Genomic DNA, 18,274 nt, shown 5'->3' with positions numbered 1-18,274 from the left:
TCGACACTTCACGTGGCCTCAAGGTGCACATGGCCTGGCACAAGCGTTGTGGTGACGTCACCGCCACTTAGTGGCGAGTGGCGGTTGTTGTATATGTGTGTGTGTGTATGTTTGTGTATGTATGTGTGTGTATGTGTGGGGAACGGTAGTGTAGCGGTTAGCGCCCTGTGCTACGAACCTGGCGACCCGGGTTCGATTCCCGCTCACGGCCAACACCAGGTGACGATTATCTGAACCGGTCCTGGCCTCCCCTAGGTCGACTCAGCCTTAAATGGGTGCTTGGTGCGGTGTGTAGTAAACATCGCCACTGGGGAGACAAAGGCGGCCGGGCGTGGTGCTGCTGCCCACACCATCACCTCCTCGTGTGCCGTGCCGGCCTTTATAGGTGCTGCTCGCTAACAGCACTTGCCCCTACAGTCTGTTGCAGGCTACACGGGGGACCTTTGTCTTTGTGTGTGCTAGCTAACAGCGCTTGCCCCTGCAGTCTGTTACAGGCTACACGGGGGACCTTTGTCTTTGTTCACCTGTATGTGTACACGCGTGTGTACGTGTATGTTTGAGTGTATAGGGAGCGGTGGGTGTAGCGGTTAGCACTACGCTGCACTACGAACCCGGCGACCCGAGTTCGATCCCCGCTCACGGCCACCAACACCGTTGACGGATTATCTGAACCGGTACCTGGGCCTCCCTTAGGTCGACTCGGCCTCAAACAAATTATTACCTGGTGCAGTGTGTCGTGAAAATCGCCACTGGGGGAGACAAAGGCGGCCGGGCGCGGCGTTGGCCACCCTTCCCCCTCGTGTGCCGTGGCGGCCTTCATTCGGCGCCGCCGCTGGCTAACAGCACTTGGCCCCAGCGGTGGCGTGAGAGACTACATGGGGGACCTTTGTCTGTGCAGGGCTGGCGTGCGCCTCTCAGCTGGACCTGCCCGGGGAAGAGATCGACTTCATTTCGGAGCAGCTGAAGGAGCGCAGCTTGCAGGATGCCGGTGAGAGACACGGGGAGGAGGTGGAGGAGGAGACACGGGGGGGGGGGAGACACGGGGGGGGAGACACGGGGGGAGAGACACGGGGGGAGACACGGGGGGAGACACGGGGGGAGACACGGGGGGAGACACGGGTGGGAGACACGGGGGGGGGAGACACGGGGACAGCTGCCACTGAGGGTGCCCACTTTCAGATGTGTTGAGATGTGAAGCGGCGTACAGGAGGCAGCTCTATCGGACACACACACACAGACATACACACACAGACACACACACACAGACACACACACAGACACACACAGACACACACACAGACACACACACACAGACACACACACAGACACACACAGACACACACACAGACACACACACACAGACACACAGACACACACACACAGACACAACAACAACAACCGCCATTCGCCACTAAGTGACGTTGATGTCACCACGACGCGTGTGCCAGGCTATGTGCACCCTGAGGCCACGTGAAGTGTCGAACGCCCGCTGGCAGGAGGTCACGGGGCAGACCCAGGTGCCACGGGTCGACTGACTGAGATGACTGGCTGATACACCACCTGTGCCCCGTACTGTGCCAACCTGCTGTGCTTTAGCCACCCGGCGCTCCGCTCGTTGTTCTGAGCGTCGTTCCTCCGCCCTCCGTTGTTGTTGGAGGGCGACTACCTCCAACTGCCCAGTAGCGTCCTTCACGAGCCTCCTCCACAGAGGCCGATCTTGACACCGCTGGTACCAGTCATCGGCAAGTCCACTCAGCTCCACGTCCTCCTGTACCACATCACTCCATCTCTTCTCTAGCCCGTGCCGCGCCCGCTTAGCCCCCTCGATCCGGCCGAACAAAAGCTGTTTCGGCATGCGGTGGCTGGGCATGCGGGATACATGACCCAGCCATCGTAGCCTTCCCCGCCGGAGGAGCTCACCGATGGGACCTTGCCCAGATCTTTCAAGGATTTGTGAGCTCCTCACACAATCCAGTCTGATTAAAACCAGGATGGATCGTAGGCAGGCCAGCCTAAATGTTTCTAACCGGCGAAGATGGTCCATTAGGGGGGTCCACGTTTCGCAAGCGTAGAGAAGGGAGGGAATGACCGTGGCCGAGAAGACCTGAAGCTTAGTGCGGAGCGACAGACCAGGTAGCTTTCACACAGCGTTACGCAACCGATGAAAAGATATTGCCGCTCGACTGATTCGGAGTGAGACCTCGGCTGTTAAACTGGAGCCGGTCATAAGCAGATTGCCCAGGTATGGGAAACTCTCCACTCTCTCCACAACTGCCCCATCACCGATTGGGAGTTGTGGGGATGGAGTGTCCGATGGTACAAAATACCCAGGCAGGTGATTAGTTTTGGTGGGGCTGATGGTAAGGCCCCACCTCTTAGTGGCACGCTCCAGTCTCAGCAGCAGCGTCTCCAACTCGTCCTCTGAATGAGCAGCTATTACCAAATCATCAGCATACATTACGTGGTTGAGCAATAGGGAGCCATCCCTTGACCGCACCCGGGCATCGATCAGCCTCCCATTATATCTGTACCATATGGAGATTCCCCCGGTACAGCTATTGAAGGCTTCACGAACTACGTGGTCAAAATAGATGTTAAATAATGTGGGAGCCAGAGGACATCCCTGTCGCACCCCAAGGTGTACAGGGAATGGCTCTGACTCCCAGCCACGTAGTTTTACCCGGGCCCGCTCACCATCATGAAGGTCCTTAATGATCGTGAGCAGAGGGTCAGGTACTCCAAAAGCACGAAGAACAACCCAGAGCCCAGGCCTACTGATGGTATCATAGGCCTTGACCAGGTCAATAAAGCAGAGATGTAGGTCTTGTTGGAATTCCCTACACCTCTGCTGTAACAGACGGACAGAAAATATGGCATCTGTGCAGGACCGCCCTTTCCTGAAACCGCATTGGGGCTCCGCAAGCCTCTCCTCAGCGTGCCTGGCAAGGCGATGTTGAATAATCCTTGCCAGGACCTTTCCCGGCACACTGAGGAGTGAGATGCCCCTGTAGTTGTTACAGTCTGTGTGGTCCCCCTTCTTAAAAAGGGGGACCACCAGGGCATCCTTCCAATCCTGAGGAACCCGTCCAGTGGTCCAGACTGTTGTTATGATGTCATATAGGGCAGTCTGTGCACAAACGCCACCCTCCCTCAGCATTTCGCTTGGGAGATCATCTCTGCCCGCTGCCTTTCCTGGTCTCAGACTCCGGATCGCCTTCAGTACTTCCTCAACAGATGGCACGTCAGCCAGCCACTCACAGGGGGTGACTTCTTCCAATATTTGAGGCACCGCAGCCTCAGCAGGGTCATCCTCACTTTGTGCCACGATGTTTTCCTGGCTGAGGGATTTTCCCTCCCCCAGGACCTCACAGAAATGCTCAGCAAATCTGCAAACCTGTTCCTGGGGGTCGGAGATTGGATCACCGTTTTTTCCCATAATGATGGTAATATGTGTAGCGCTGCAGGTTACTTTTTTGATGGAGTTAAATAGAGATTTGTGATCGTGGGCCACTGAGGCAGACTCCATCTCCTCAGCAACCCGCGACCACCACCCATCCTTGCAGCGCCTCACGGCTCTCCGAACCTCCGAGCGAAGGCTCCGGTAAGCCTCCTCATTCTCTGACGTGGGATTCTGTAGCCGATGACAGTGGACCTGTCACTTTTTCTCAACCATCTTGAACACCTCCCCTGTCAGCCAGGGTCTCTGGGGAGGTCTGGACCGCGTACCCAAAGCAGCCAATGCAGCTGCATGAGTCACAGTCCTAAACCTCGCCCATTTACCTTCGACATCAGGAGGAGTGGGGGACGATGCCAACCCCAGCCGTAGGTGATGATGAAATTCTCGCTTGCAACTTTCATCAGATAACTGAGACCAGGCCACTTTAGGTTGGAATGGGGTCCTGGGTGTACACCCACCACCGGAGCGGAAGAATGGCAGGCGCATCTTACAGATGACAAGTCGATGGTCAGAGGGCAGATCAGCTCCACGGTAAGTCCTGGTGTCAAGGACATGGGCTTGCATCCGCTGGTCCGTCACTATGTAGTCCAGCAGATGTTCTTGCTTGGACCCGGCATGCATCCATGATGTTGTGTGGATGCGCCGATGCCGTAACAGCGTGTTGGTAATTACAAGCCCATGGGCTGCACAAAAATCTAGCAGCCTCCTACCGTTGTTATTGAGCTGATCTGGCCCATGCCCTCCAATCACTCCAGACCAGGTGCCAGCATCATGACCAACTTAGGCATTGAAGTCACCCAACATGATGACTCTATCCCGAGGGTCCACTTTAGCCAGCACCTGTGACAGGAGGTCATAGAAGGCATCTGACTCATCGGCTTTGCCTGCATCCCTCCACGGATGTTCGTCTTCGGTTGGGGTGCATGAGTAACCATGACCACCACTCCTCGCCTCCGATTGATAGGAAGGCGAGCCCAAAGATGCCTGGGGCTTACAGCTTCCCACACCTCACTGCCACGCTCCCACGCCCCCCTTCATTATTTTGTTCAAAAGAAGAGCCACACGCACATACAGACACACACACACACAGAGACACACACACACACAGACACACACACACACAGACACACCACCATCATTGTCACCACTCGTGTCGAGCTTTGACCCTCGCTGTCACGCATGTGAGTGAAATCCCGTTTCCTTTCTCCCTCCACCCCACCTCTACAGCGCCAGCGCCCAGGTCGGCTCCACTGGGCCCCGATGGCCGAGGGAGCCCAAACGCCTCCGCCGTGACCTCCGCCGTGACCTCCGCCGCCCCGGGCCCCGCTGGGGTCGACAAGTGGCAAAATTCGCACCATGACCCTGGCACCGACACGCTCTTCCTGAGTGCGCACGCACGCTCACGCTCACGCACGGCCACGCACGCACAGGCGCGCGGGCACGTGCGCGCGGGCACGTGCGCACGAGCAGACACGCGCGCGTACGGTCACGCACAGCCGCGCACGGTTGCGCTGCGCGCGGTCAGATCAACAACGCGAGCCGCATCAACTCGTAAGCAAGCGCCGGCGCCACCGCACGGAATGAGCTCCTCGCTCTCGGAGAGGGAGGACGACTCGGAGAGAGAGAGAGAGAGAGAGGACGACTCAGAGAGAGAGAGGACGACTCAGAGAGAGAGAGAGGACGACTCAGGGAGAGAGAGGACGACTCAGAGAGAGAGAGAGAGGGGGGGCGACTCAGAGAGAGGACGACTCAGAGAGAGAGAGGACGACTCGGAGAGAGGGGACGACTCAGAGAGAGAGAGGACGACTTAGAGAGAGAGGACGACTCAGAGAGAGGATGACTCAGAGAGAGAGAGAGAGAGAGAGGACGACTCAGAGGGAGAGAGAGGACGACTCAGAGAGAGGGGACGACTCAGAGAGAGAGAGGACGACTCAGAGAGAGAGAGAGATGACGACTCAGAGAGAGGACGACTCAGAGAGAGAGGGAGAGAGAGAGGACGACTCAGAGAGAGAGGACGACTCAGAGAGAGAGGACGACTCAGAGAGAGAGAGAGAACGACTCAGAGAGAGGACGACTCAGAGAGAGAGGGGGGGGGGGCGACTCAGAGGAGGTGCCAGGAGGAGGAGGAACCACAAACGAGGAGTGGGAAGGCGGCAGCAGCAGCAGCAGCAGCAGCCACGCGGCGGTGAGGAGCCAGCGGCGCCACCAACAATCGCCCACGCTCTGCCGTCCTCTGTATAGCAAGGTGGCATCGGACTACAAATGAGTCCGTTGCACGTGTGGGAGGAAACCGGGAGCGCCCGGAGATAACCGACGAGTGTGAGCAAGGGGGAAACACTCGATCCCGTACATACGGAGGAGGTGGAGTCCGCACGTTGCTGTGCCGCCTTCTGCCTGGTTGCGACTCCTCCTTGACGAGATGTTGACTACCTCGCCTGGTGTGCAGGAGGTCGTGGGTTCGATCCCGACCCCTGACGCCTGCTGCTGCTGTATATTTGGAGTTTGCGTGTCTCTCTCTCTCATCATCACGGTGGCTATGAGATGTTAACTGCCTCGCCTGGTGTGCAGGACGTCGTGGGTTCAATCCTAACCCTGACGCCTGCTGCTGTATATTTTGAGTCTGCGTGTCTCTCTCTCTCTCTCACCGTGGTCGCGTGGATTTTCCCCCGGGTCCTCCGGTTTTTCCCTCCACATTTAGAATAAAAGTCGCCAAGCGTTTAGAGATATTGGGCTGTTGCTATAAACTTCCACACGGCGGTGATGATGAGCCACCTTCGTTGAGCTATCATTTGTGGCCAGGTCGCTTCTGAAAACAGTGAGCTGTACATAGCTCAGTGAGCCTTACCTGGTAAAAAAAAAAAATGTTGTTGAGTTTATAGTTTACACAACGCGTCGGAGAGGACTTCCACTACCCAGGAGACGGAGCGAGGCTGAGAGTGATCCCTGCGTTGCACGATGATCTTTGTTCTTCGTGCGATGGCTGTGTCTGTGTGTCCGTGTCTCTCCTCCCCGCTCCCACTGGCAGTCATACTCATAGCCTGTGTGGTCACCGGAACAGCGGGACTCATTCTGGCTGTGGTCTGCTGTTACTAGTGAGTACAGCCCACACTGACACGCGCAAACCTACACACACAATAACAACAACAACCGCCATTCGCCACTAAGTGGCGGTGACGTCACCACGACGCTCGTGCCAGGCCATGTGCACTTTGAGGCCACGTGAAGTGTCGAACGCCCGCGGGCAGGAGGTCACGGGGCAGACCCAGGTGCCACGGGTCGACTGACTGAGATGACTGAGATGACTGGCTGATGCACCACCTGTGCCCCCTACTGTGCCAACCTGCTGTGCTTTAGCCACCCGGCGCTCCGCTCGTTGTTGTGAGCGTAGCTCCTCCGCCCTCCGTTGTTGTTGGAGGGCAAGTAGCTCCAACTGCCCAGTAGCGTCCTTCACGAGCCTCCTCCACAGAGGCCGATCTTGACACCGCTGGTACCAGTCATTGGCAAGTCCACTCAGCTCCACGTCCTCCTGTACCACATCACTCCATCTCTTCTCGAGCCCGTGCCGTGCCCGTTTAGCCCCCTCGATCCAGCCGAACAAAAGCTGTTTCGGCATGCGGTGGCTGGGCATGCGGGCTACATGACCCAGCACACACACGCGCACACACACGCGCACACACACGCACACACACACCCCCCCCACACCCCCCCCCCCCCAATCTTCAAATATGCTCAGAATATATTGCTATAAAATATATTTCTGTTTCTATGATTGTGGTTATTGTTGTACTTTATTAATCCCTAATCTCTGCCATTACATACACTGAAACAAGAAAAGGTAAAAAAGTGAAAACAGAGCAATGTAATACAATAACACTATTAGACATTGTTATAAATACAATAAAAAGTACATCCCATGTGTTAGTGCATTTTTTTATATTTTAGGCAGGAAATTCGTTTTAAAATGTAGTTTTTTTTTCTGGGGGGCTGGACCCCCAGACCCCCTGGAAGATTTTGTCCCCCCCCAATGTTGACTCCATGGCTACGGCGTTTGTCTGCGGTGTGTGCAGCATGCAGCGGAGTGCGAAGAAGGCGGAGAAGGCTGGCTACCCGGCGTTCGGGGCCACGGCGGGGCAGGCCGAGCCCAGCAAGGGCCTGGTGAGGGCCTCCTCTCCCCCGCTCCCCCCCCCCCGTGTCTCCCCGTGTCTCCTCGTGTCTCAGTGTCTCCCCGTGTCTCAGTGTTTCTCTGTCTCCCCGTCTCAGTGTCTCCCCGTGTCTCAGTGTTTCTCTGTCTCCCCGTGTCTCGGTGTCTCCCCGTGTCTCAGTGTCTCCCCGTGTGTCAGTGTCTCAGTGTTTCTCTGTCTCCCCGTGTCTCCGTGTCTCCCCGTGTCTCAGTGTTTCTCTGTCTCCCCGTGTTTCTCTGTCTCCCTGTGTTTCAGTGTTTCTCTGTCTCCCCGTGTCTCCGTGTCTCCCCGTGTCTCAGTGTTTCTCTGTCTCCCCATGTCTCAGTGTCTCCCGTGTCTCCGTGTCTCCCCGTGTCTCAGTGTTTCTCTGTCTCCCCGTGTCTCGGTGTCTCCCCGTGTCTCAGTGTCTCCCCGTGTCTCAGTGTTTCTCTGTCTCCCCGTGTCTCAGTGTCTCCCCGGTCTCAGTGTCTCCCCGTGTCTCAGTGTTTCTCTGTCTCCCCGTGTCTCCGTGTCTCCCCGTGTCTCAGTGTCTCCCCGTGTCTCAGTGTTTTTCTGTCTCCCCGTGTCTCAGTGTCTCAGTGTCTCCTCGTGTCTCAGTGTTTCTCTGTCTCCCCGTGTCTCCGTGTCTCCCCGTGTCTCAGTGTTTCTCTGTCTCCCCGTGTTTCAGTGTCTCAGTGTTTCCCCGTGTCTCAGTGTTTATCTGCGTCTCCCGCCGTGTCTCCCAGTGTCTCCCCCAGTGTCTCAGTGTCTCCCCGTGTCTCAGTGTCTCCCCGTGTCTCAGTATTTCTCTGTCTCCCCGTGTCTCATTGTCTCCCCGTGTCTCAGTGTTTCTCTGTCTCCCCGTGTTTCAGTGTCTCAGTGTCTCCCCGTGTCTCAGTGTTTCTCTGTCTCCCCGTGTCTCAGTATCTCCCCGTGTCTCCGTGTCTCCCCGTGTCTCAGTGTTTCTCTGTCTCCCCGTGTCTCATTGTCTCCTCGTGTCTCAGTGTCTCCCCGTGTCTCAGTGTTTCTCTGTCTCTCAGTGTCTCCCCGTGTCTCAGTGTTTCTCTGTCTCCCCGTGTCTCAGTGTCTCCCCGTGTCTCAGTGTCTCAGTGTCTCCCCGTGTTTCAGTGTCTCAGTGTCTCCCCGTGTCTCAGTGTTTCTCTGTCTCCCCGTGTCTCAGTGTCTCCCCGTGTCTCAGTGTCTCCCCGTGTCTCAGTGTCTCCCCCTGTCTCGTTGTCTCCCCGTGTCTCAGTGTCTCCCGTGTCTCAGTGTTTCTCTGTCTCCCCGTGTCTCCGTGTCTCCCCGTGTCTCAGTGTCTCCCCGTGTCTCAGTGTTTTTCTGTCTCCCCGTGTCTCAGTGTCTCAGTGTCTCCTCGTGTCTCAGTGTTTCTCTGTCTCCCTGTGTCTCAGTGTCTCCCCGTGTCTCAGTGTTTCTCTGCGTCTCCCGCCGTGTCTCCCAGTGTCTCCCCCAGTGTCTCAGTGTCTCCCCATGTCTCAGTGTCTCCCCGTGTCTCAGTGTCTCAGTGTCTCCCCGTGTCTCAGTGTTTCTCTGTCTCCCCGTGTCTCAGTGTCTCCCCGTGTCTCAGTGTTTCTCTGTCTCCCCGTGTCTCAGTGTCTCCCCGTGTCTCCGTGTCTCCCCGTGTCTCAGTGTTTCTCTGTCTCCCCGTGTCTCAGTGTCTCCTCGTGTCTCCCCGTGTCTCAGTGTTTCTCTGTCTCTCAGTGTCTCCCCGTGTCTCAGTGTTTCTCTGCGTCTCCCGCCGTGTCTCCCAGTGTCTCCCCCAGTGTCTCAATGTCTCAGTGTCTCCCCGTGTCTCAGTGTCTCCCCGTGTCTCAGTGTCTCCCCCTGTCTCGTTGTCTCCCCGTGTCTCAGTGTCTCCCCGTGTCTCAGTGTTTCTCTGTCTCCCCGTGTCTCAGTGTCTCCCCGTGTCTCAGTGTTTCTCTGTCTCCCCGTGTCTCAGTGTCTCCCCGTGTCTAAGCCGTGGCTTCCCGTGTCTCATTGTTTCTCTGTGTCTCCCGCCGTGTCTGCCCGTGTCTCTCCGTGTTGTCTCCCTGTGTCTCCCTGTATCTCCGTGCCTCTCCCCTTGTCTCCCCCCATGGCTCCCCATGTCTCACCGTGTCTCCTCCCCCCCATGTCTCCCTGTGTCTCCTCCCGTGTCTCGCCTTATCGCCCCACGTCTTCCCGTGTTGTTTCCCCGCGTCTGTCCGTGCCCGTGTCTCAGCGTCTCGGCGTCGGTGCCTCTCAGTGTCGGCATCAGCCTCTAATCCCGTGACCCCGTGACATTTGACCTGTGACCTACTAAACAAATGCGGCGACCTTTGACTTCATGACCCACGACCTCCGTGTCCCCGTCAACTCTCCAATTCCGGCAACCCTCGTGGCAGCTCGCTCTGTCCATCCGTCACCCTTTGACCCCGCCAATCTCGACCCGTCGACCTCTGACCTGGCGAACCCCCACCCACGTGACACTCGACCCAACGAGCCATTCTTAACCCGTTGACCTTTCCTGCGTGCCCCGCCCCTCCCCCATCCCCGCCCCTCCCCCACCCCAACCCCTCCCCCACCCCGCCCCTCCCCCGCCCCTCCCCCACCCCAACCCCACCCCCGCCCCTCCCCCACCCTCGTCCCTCACCCCCCACCCCGTGCCTCCCCCACCTCCGCCCCTCCCCCACCCTCTCTCCCACCACCCCCGCCCCTCCCCCACCCCCGCCCCTCCCCCACCCTCGTCCCTCACCCCCCACCCTGCGCCTCCCCCACCCCCGCCCCTCCCCCACCCCCTCTCCCACCCCCGCCCCTTCCCATCCCCGCCCCCCCACCCCCGCCACTCCCCACCCCCTCCCCCCACTCCGATCCCTGTAGTCCGGGGACCGCAAGCTGGCGCAGAGTGCACAGATGTACCACTACCAGCACCAGAAGCAGCAGATCATGGCCATGGAGCGGTGAGTGTGGGGGGTGACTGGGCCCTCTACCTCCAGTGGTGGAGGGGTGGTGGGGATGGGGGTAGGGGGGGCGAGCAAGGTCGTGCATGGCCACGGACTCGCAAAGGGTTCATAATGGGCAGGCTGGCACCCGCCGTGCCTCGCGGGAAGAACTTCCTGGGTGTCGGAAGTCACGCACCCCCACCTCTGTTCTGCAGATTGTTGTTGTTTGAACGTGAGAGCGTGAGTGAGAGCGTGAGAGAGAGCGTGAGTGAGAGAGAGAGTGAGCGAGAGTGTGAGAGAGAGTGAGATTGTGAGAGAGAGTGTGAGAGGGAGAGAGAGCGTGAGAGAGAGCGTAAGGGAGAGCGCGTGAGAGTGAGCGAGAGAGTGAGGGAGAGTGAGAGCGTGTGAGAGAGAGTGAGAGTGAGTGAGAGTGAGCGAGAGAGTGAGAGAGTGTGAGAGAGTGTGAGAGAGCGTGAGAGAGCGTGAGAGAGAGCGTGAGAGAGAGTGAGCGAGAGTGTGAGAGAGTGTGAGAGAGAGTGAGAGTGAGCGAGAGTGTGAGAGAGAGCGTGAGAGAGAGAGAGAGCGCGTGAGCGTGAGAGTGAGCGAGAGTGTGAGCGTGCAAGCGTGAGAGCGTGAGTGAGAGTGAGCGAAAGTGTGAGAGAGAGAGTGTGAGAGAGAGCGTGAGAGAGAGAGAGCGTGAGAGAGATTGAGAAAGAGAGATTGAGAAAGAGAGAGTGAGAGAGTGTGAGAGAGAGTGTGAGAGAGTCTGAGAGAGTGTGAGAGAGAGTGTGAGAGAGAGTGTGAGAGAGAGCGTGAGAGAGAGAGCGTGAGAGAGCCTGAGCGAGCGAGCGCAAGAGAGAGCGAGCGCAAGAGAGCGCGAGCGTGCGCGAGTGTGAGCGAGCGCGAGTGTGAGCGAGCGAGTGGGGAGGGACAACGGAGCGATCAGCACTCCGTTGTCCCATGAACCCGGCGACCTCCCAGTTCGATTGTCCGCTCACGGCCGCCAGCGCCGGTGACGAAATATCCGAACGGATTGTGGGCCTCCCCTAGGTCGACTCAGCCTCAAGTGAGTACCTGGTGCGCGTGTGTCTAGTAAAACATCAGCACTGGGGAGACAAACGCGGTCGGTGTATATGTACGTATGTACGTGCGTCCGCCTCTATGTGTGAGTGTACACGTGTGTGTGTGATCATTAAGGACCTTCATGGTGGTGAGCGGGCCCGGGTAAAACTACGTGGCCGGGAGTCAGAGCCATTCCCTGTACACCTTGGGGTGTGACAGGGATGTCCTCTGGCTCCCACATTATTTAACATCTATTTTGACCACGTAGTTCGTGAAGCCTTCAATAGCTATACCGGGGGAATCTCTATTTGGTACAGATATAATTGGAGGCTGATCGATGCCCGGGTGCGGTCAAGGGATGGCTCCCTATTGCTCAACCACGTTTTGTATGCCTCTGATTTGGTAATAGCTGCTCATTCAGAGGAGTTGGAGACGCTGCTGCTGAGACTGGAGCGTGCCACTAAGAGATGGGGCCTTACCATCAGCCCCACCAAAACTAAGCACCTGCCTGGGTATTTTGTACCATCGGACACTCCACCCCCACAACTCCCAATCGGTGATGGGGCAGTTGTGGAGAGAGTGGAGAGTTTCCCATACCTGGGCAGTGTGCTTATGACCGGCTCCAGTTTAACAGCAGAGGTCTCACTCCGAATCAGTCGAGCGGCAATATCTTTTCATCAGTTGCGTAACGCTGTGTGGAAGCTACCTGGTCTGTCGCTCCGCACTAAGCTTCAGGTCTTCTCGGCCACGGTCATTCCCTCCCTTCTCTACGCTTGCGAAACGTGGACCCCCTTAATGGAACATCTTCGCCGGTTAGAAACATTTAGGCTAGCCTGCCTACGATCCATTCTGGGTTTAACCAGGCTGGATTGTGTGAGGAGCTCACAAATCCTTGAAAGATCTGAGCAAGGTCCCATCGGTGAACTCCTCTGGCAGGCAAGGCTGCGATGGCTGGGTCATGTAGCCCGCATGCCCAGCCACCGCATGCCGAAACAGCTTTTGTTCAGCCGGATCGAGGGGGCTAAGCGGGCGCGGCACGGGCTAGAGAAGAGATGGAGTGATGTGGTACAGGAGGACGTGGAGCTGAGTGGACTTGCCGATGACTGGTACCAGCGGTGTCAAGATCGGCCTCTGTGGAGGAGGCTCGTGAAGGACGCTACTGGGCAGTTGGAGGCAGTCGCCCTCCAACAACAACAACGGAGGGCGGAAGAGCGACGCTCACAACAACGAGCGGAGCGCTAGGTGGCTAAAGCACAGCAGGTTGGCACAGTAGGGGACACAGGTGGTGCATCAGCCAGTCATCTCAGTCAGTCGACCCGTGGCACCTGGGTCTGCCCCGTGACCTCCTGCCAGCGGGCGTTCGACACTTCACGTGGCCTCAAGGTGCACATGGCCTGGCACAAGCGTCGTGGGGACGTCACCGCCACTTAGTGGCGAATGGCGGTTGTTGTTGTTGTGTGAGTGTAACGGGGAGCGGTGGTGCAGCGGTTAGCTGCCCCTCGCGTGCCGTAGGCGTTGCTGCTACTGTCAAACATCATTTGACTTGGTTAATGGGGTTTAGAAGGGGACTACGGCTTCATTTGGGGGGCTGTTGATGACGACGACGATGACGACGACGATGATGATGATGACAATGTTGATGATGTTGATGACGATGTTGCTGATGTGTGCGATGTGGACGATGTTGATGACGTTGATGACGATGTTGATGTTCATTGCGATGATGATGCGGATAAAGATGACGATCTTCTTTGGTTCTTTCGGTAAAGTCACGTAGAATGAGAATAAAATAATAAATTGATAAAATAAAATAACACAATAATATTCTCACGACGTTTCGGCCACAACACAAGCGGCCTTCATCAGGTGAAGGGGGGCGAGACTGTCTGGTAGGACAGCGCTGGAGTGAGAGAGCCACGTTCAGATCACGGCTTTTAAGCTGTGTGAGAGGAACAAAGAGCCTTGACACAGGAATTAGCATAAAATTTAGCATTGAAATGGCTGAATGATTAGCTTGTGACTGGTCACAGAAATAGCTATGTTAAAAGTTAAAGCATACACATCCGCAGAGGCACCCATTGTTAAAAGGAATTAGCATAGAATTTAGCATTGAAATAGCTAAGTTAAGGCATACACATCCGCAGAGGCACCCCTTGACAATGGGATTAGCATAGAATTTAGCATTGAAATGGCTGAGTGATTCGCTTGTAACTGCTACAGAAATAGCTACGTTGAAGTCAGAGCATACACATTCACCGAGGCACTTAGTACAAATCAAACAGGAGAATTTAGCATTGAAATAACTAGGCGAATTTAGCATTGAAATAACTGGGTGATTTGCTAGTGACTGGTCACAGAAATGACTACACATCTGAGCTATTCACAGTACTATATAGTGAACCAATAAAAACTAAAATATAAATTACCTTCATGTTATCAATAAACTCTATATTCTCCAATCAGCTAAGCCACCAACCATAAGTCGTTATATATCACAATGCTATATGGCGAAAAAATGGGTGGATTCTTACCCTCAAATTTCCGTACCACGGATAGGGTAAGAATCCACCCATTTTTTCGCCATATAGCATTGTGATATATAACGACTTATGGTTGGTGGCTTAGCTGATTGGAGAATATAGAGTTTATTGATAACATGAAGGTAATTTATATTTTAGTTTTTATTGGTTCACTATATAGTACTGTGAATAGCTCAGATGTGTAGTCATTTCTGTGACCAGTCACTAGCAAATCACCCAGTTATTTCAATGCTAAATTCGCCTAGTTATTTCAATGCTAAATTCTCCTGTTTGATTTGTACTAAGTGCCTCGGTGAATGTGTATGCTCTGACTTCAACGTAGCTATTTCTGTAGCAGTTACAAGCGAATCACTCAGCCATTTCAATGCTAAATTCTATGCTAATCCCATTGTCAAGGGGTGCCTCTGCGGATGTGTATGCCTTAACTTAGCTATTTCAATGCTAAATTCTATGCTAATTCCTTTTAACAATGGGTGCCTCTGCGGATGTGTATGCTTTAACTTTTAACATAGCTATTTCTGTGACCAGTCACAAGCTAATCATTCAGCCATTTCAATGCTAAATTTTATGCTAATTCCTGTGTCAAGGCTCTTTGTTCCTCTCACACAGCTTAAAAGCCGTGATCTGAACGTGGCTCTCTCACTCCAGCGCTGTCCTACCAGACAGTCTCGCCCCCCTTCACCTGATGAAGGCCGCTTGTGTTGTGGCCGAAACGTCGTGAGAATATTATTGTGTTATTTTATTTTATCAATTTATTATTTTATTCTCATTCTACGTGACTTTACCGAAAGAACCAAAGAAGATGAATCATTGCAGTCACGAAAGCTTTAAATCGAAAGATGACGATGTTGATGGCGATGATGATGATGTGTGTGCCATGTGGACGATGTTTATGTTTATGGTGGTGATGATGCAGATGATGCAGATGATGATGACGATGTTGATGCTGTTCATGGCGATGATGATGACGAAGACGACGACGACGATGATGATGTTGATGGTGATGACGATGTTGATGACGATGTTGACGATGTTGATGATGATGATGTTGATGATGTGGACGATGTAGGAGTAAGGAGGCAGCCCCTCCGCTTGGCTCGGACAGTGAGGATGATGGAGAGGAGGAGGGAGACTTCACGGTGTACGAGTGCCCTGGCCTGGCGCCTGTAAGCAGCAACAACCACAACAACAACCACCACAACAACACCCACCACAACCACTATAACTAATACAACGACAACAACCACCACCACAACTACTACTACAACCACCACAACAACAACAAGCCACGTGACCACGGGGAGAGAGAGAGAGAGAGACACGCAAACAGGCGTCAAGGTTCGGGATCAAACCCACGAGCTCCTGCATACCAGGCGAGGTAGTCAACATCTCCTAGCCACCGTGGCGCCCCTTGAACATCCCCTGTGCTTCTTTGGTTCTTTTGGTAAAGTCACGTAGAATGAGAATAAAATAATATTGAGAATACAATAATAAAATAATATTTTATTCTCATTCTACGTGACTTTACCGAAAGAACCAAGGAAGATGAATCCTTGCAGTCACGAAAGCTTTAAATCGAAATCCCCTGTGCTGTCTCTCCCCACACCCACTCCCGTGACCCCGTGACCCCGTGGCAGACGGGGGAGATGGAGGTGAGGAATCCACTGTTCGACGACTCCACTCTGCCCGACAACAAGAAGAGTCACGAGCAGAGCAACGGCACCCACTAGGGCACTCGGAAACCACCACCACCGCAACAACCACCACAATAACAACAACCACCACAATAACAACAACCACCACAATAACAACAACCACCACAATAACAACAACCACCACAATAACAACAACCACCACAGTAACAACCGCCACCACAATCACCACCACCACAATCACCACCACCACAACAACCACCACCACAATAACAACCAACACCACAATCACCGCCATCGCCATCACAACAACCACCACCGCCAGCACAACCAGCACAACCACACGGCAAGACAACGTGACGACAGCTAAACAGCAACAACAACAGCCACAATCCATACACACGGCAGCCAGCCACGTAACAACAGCGGAACGACGACAACAACGATCACACAACAATAACAACAACAACGCCACAACCACAGACACCGATGGGAATATCCGCGTGAGTGCGAAAAGCGGTGCAACTGCACCCGGTGCTGTACGGGAATACGCACAGGCACACAACAACCGTAGAGACATAACCGATGACCCCATGGCCAGGCAGGGTTTCCTACACCGTGGCTCACGCTCGCTCGCTCGCTCGCTGGCACACTCACTCACCCACTCGCTCACCCGCCCACTCGCTCACCCGCCCACTCACCCACTCGCTCACCCGCCCACTCATTCACTCGCTCACCCACCCACTCATTCAGCCACTAAACTCGCCCCATCATTGGACTACCCACCAGTTCAATCGTTCAGTCACTCGGCAAGTAACTCACTCACTAAGACACTCACCCACTCGCTCACCCGCCCACTCATTCAGCCACTAAACTCACCCCCTCGTTTTCCTACTCACCAACTCATTCGTTCAGTCACTCGCCAAGTAAATCAATGATACCCCAAATGCTCACTCGGTCACAGACTCCACCCATCTACTTCACCAACTAATTCGCCCACTCATTCGCCCACTCATTCACCCACTCATTCGCCCACTCATTTACCCACTCATTTACCCACTCATTCACCAACTCATTCGCCCACTCATTCACCCACTCATTCGCCCACTCGTCCACTCACTCGCCCACTCACAACCCAATCAAGTATCCACACACTCACTCAGTCACACCACTCACCCATCCACCCACTCACCCACCCACTCACCCACCCACTCACCCACCGACCCACTCACTCACCCACCCACACACCCACCCACACACCCACTCACCAACCCACTCACCCACTCACCTGTTGAGTTTAAGGGCTGCACGTCGTTTCTTTTCCAAGTTAAAATTTAAGATGCAAAATAAGACATGTAATCAAAATTAACGATGTACTGTTAATGTAAATAATATATAATTCTATTACATACACATTATACCCATGCTATGTTATCGAGATAATCAAACATTGTATGAGACACTACAAAGACAAAAGATCCCCCCCCGTACAGCCTTAACAGATCATTGGGGCAAGTGCTGTTAACGACAACCTACGAAGGCCGACACGGCACGCAAGGGGGGTGGCGTGGCCAACACCACGCCTGGCCGCCTTTGTCTCCCCAGTTGCGATGTTTACTACACACCACGCCGGGTTACTCATTTAAGGCTGAGTCGACCTGGGGGGAGGGGTGGGGGGGTGGGGGGGGACCCAGCACCGGTTCAGATATCCGCTGCTGCTCTGGTTGTGAGCGAGAATCGAACACTCGCCCCAGGGCACAGTGGGCCAGATGCGTGGCCTGCCACTCCCATTTCACAGGGCCCCTGGCGGCCACCTTGGGCCCACCACTTCCAGACAACGGGGGCGCCCACGGTGGCTAGGAGATGTTGACTACCTCGCCTGGTATGCAGGAGGTCGTGGGTTCGATCCCGACCCTGTGACGCCTGCTGCTGTATATTTGCGGTGTCTCTCTCTCTCTCACCGTGGTTTTCGGTGTTTTCCCCTCCACATTTAGAACCGCGTTTTTGAATTATTTGGCCACTGCAATGAATTTTCCCACGTGGTGACAATTGAGCTCACTTCCGTCGAGCCAACTTTGTGTCATTTGTGATAGCTTCTGAAAGAGAGCCATACAGCTCAGTTGGGGCCTTACCTGCCCAAAAAAAAAATAGTTTCGGAGTTTTTAGTTTAGATATCATGTTTGGCTGCGTCGGGTGGTGGAGGGTCTCGACGACACAGATTTGGTCGGGTCGACGGGCGCGTTCGCCCGCTAGTTGCGGCGGGGTGGGGGGGGGGGTGGTGGTTCGCGGATTCGATATCGAGCGGCCGCCCTGGTTAATGCGACGGCTGCGTGCCCTCCACTCCAAGTGGGACCCCGTGGGGGGGGGGGGGGGCGCACGACGGCCCAGACTCTCGCGGATCCAAATTCGAAAAAACATCGCCCCGCCAATGGCTCGCGTGGGATTAGAGGGTAGCAGCGGCGGCAGCGGCAGCAGCAGCAGCACC

At 55.0% G+C, this 18,274-nt stretch overlaps 1 protein-coding gene across 1 annotated transcript in view; it reads left to right on the top strand.

The window, feature by feature from the left end:
• Positions 1 to 17,847, top strand: part of LOC116955319 (neural proliferation differentiation and control protein 1-like) — a 57,834-nt gene extending 39,987 nt beyond the window's left edge. The window contains exons 2-8 of the mRNA XM_032976338.2: positions 899 to 988; positions 4,685 to 4,843; positions 6,483 to 6,549; positions 7,525 to 7,612; positions 10,474 to 10,553; positions 15,207 to 15,303; positions 15,775 to 17,847. Coding sequence (XP_032832229.2) covers positions 899 to 988; positions 4,685 to 4,843; positions 6,483 to 6,549; positions 7,525 to 7,612; positions 10,474 to 10,553; positions 15,207 to 15,303; positions 15,775 to 15,867 — 674 coding nt within the window. The 3' untranslated portion in view covers positions 15,868 to 17,847. The remainder of the gene's footprint in view (positions 1 to 898; positions 989 to 4,684; positions 4,844 to 6,482; positions 6,550 to 7,524; positions 7,613 to 10,473; positions 10,554 to 15,206; positions 15,304 to 15,774) is intronic.
• The last annotated feature ends 427 nt before the right edge of the window (positions 17,848 to 18,274 follow it).

The sequence above is a fragment of the Petromyzon marinus genome, chromosome 59, assembly GCF_048934315.1.
Source record: "Petromyzon marinus isolate PM22_M1 ecotype Great Lakes invasive population chromosome 59, UKy_Petmar_22M1.pri1.0, whole genome shotgun sequence".
Classification (NCBI taxonomy): domain Eukaryota; kingdom Metazoa; phylum Chordata; class Hyperoartia; order Petromyzontiformes; family Petromyzontidae; genus Petromyzon; species Petromyzon marinus.
The sequence above is the reverse complement of the archived record's forward strand: the minus strand, read 5'-3'. Positions and strand labels throughout refer to the sequence as shown.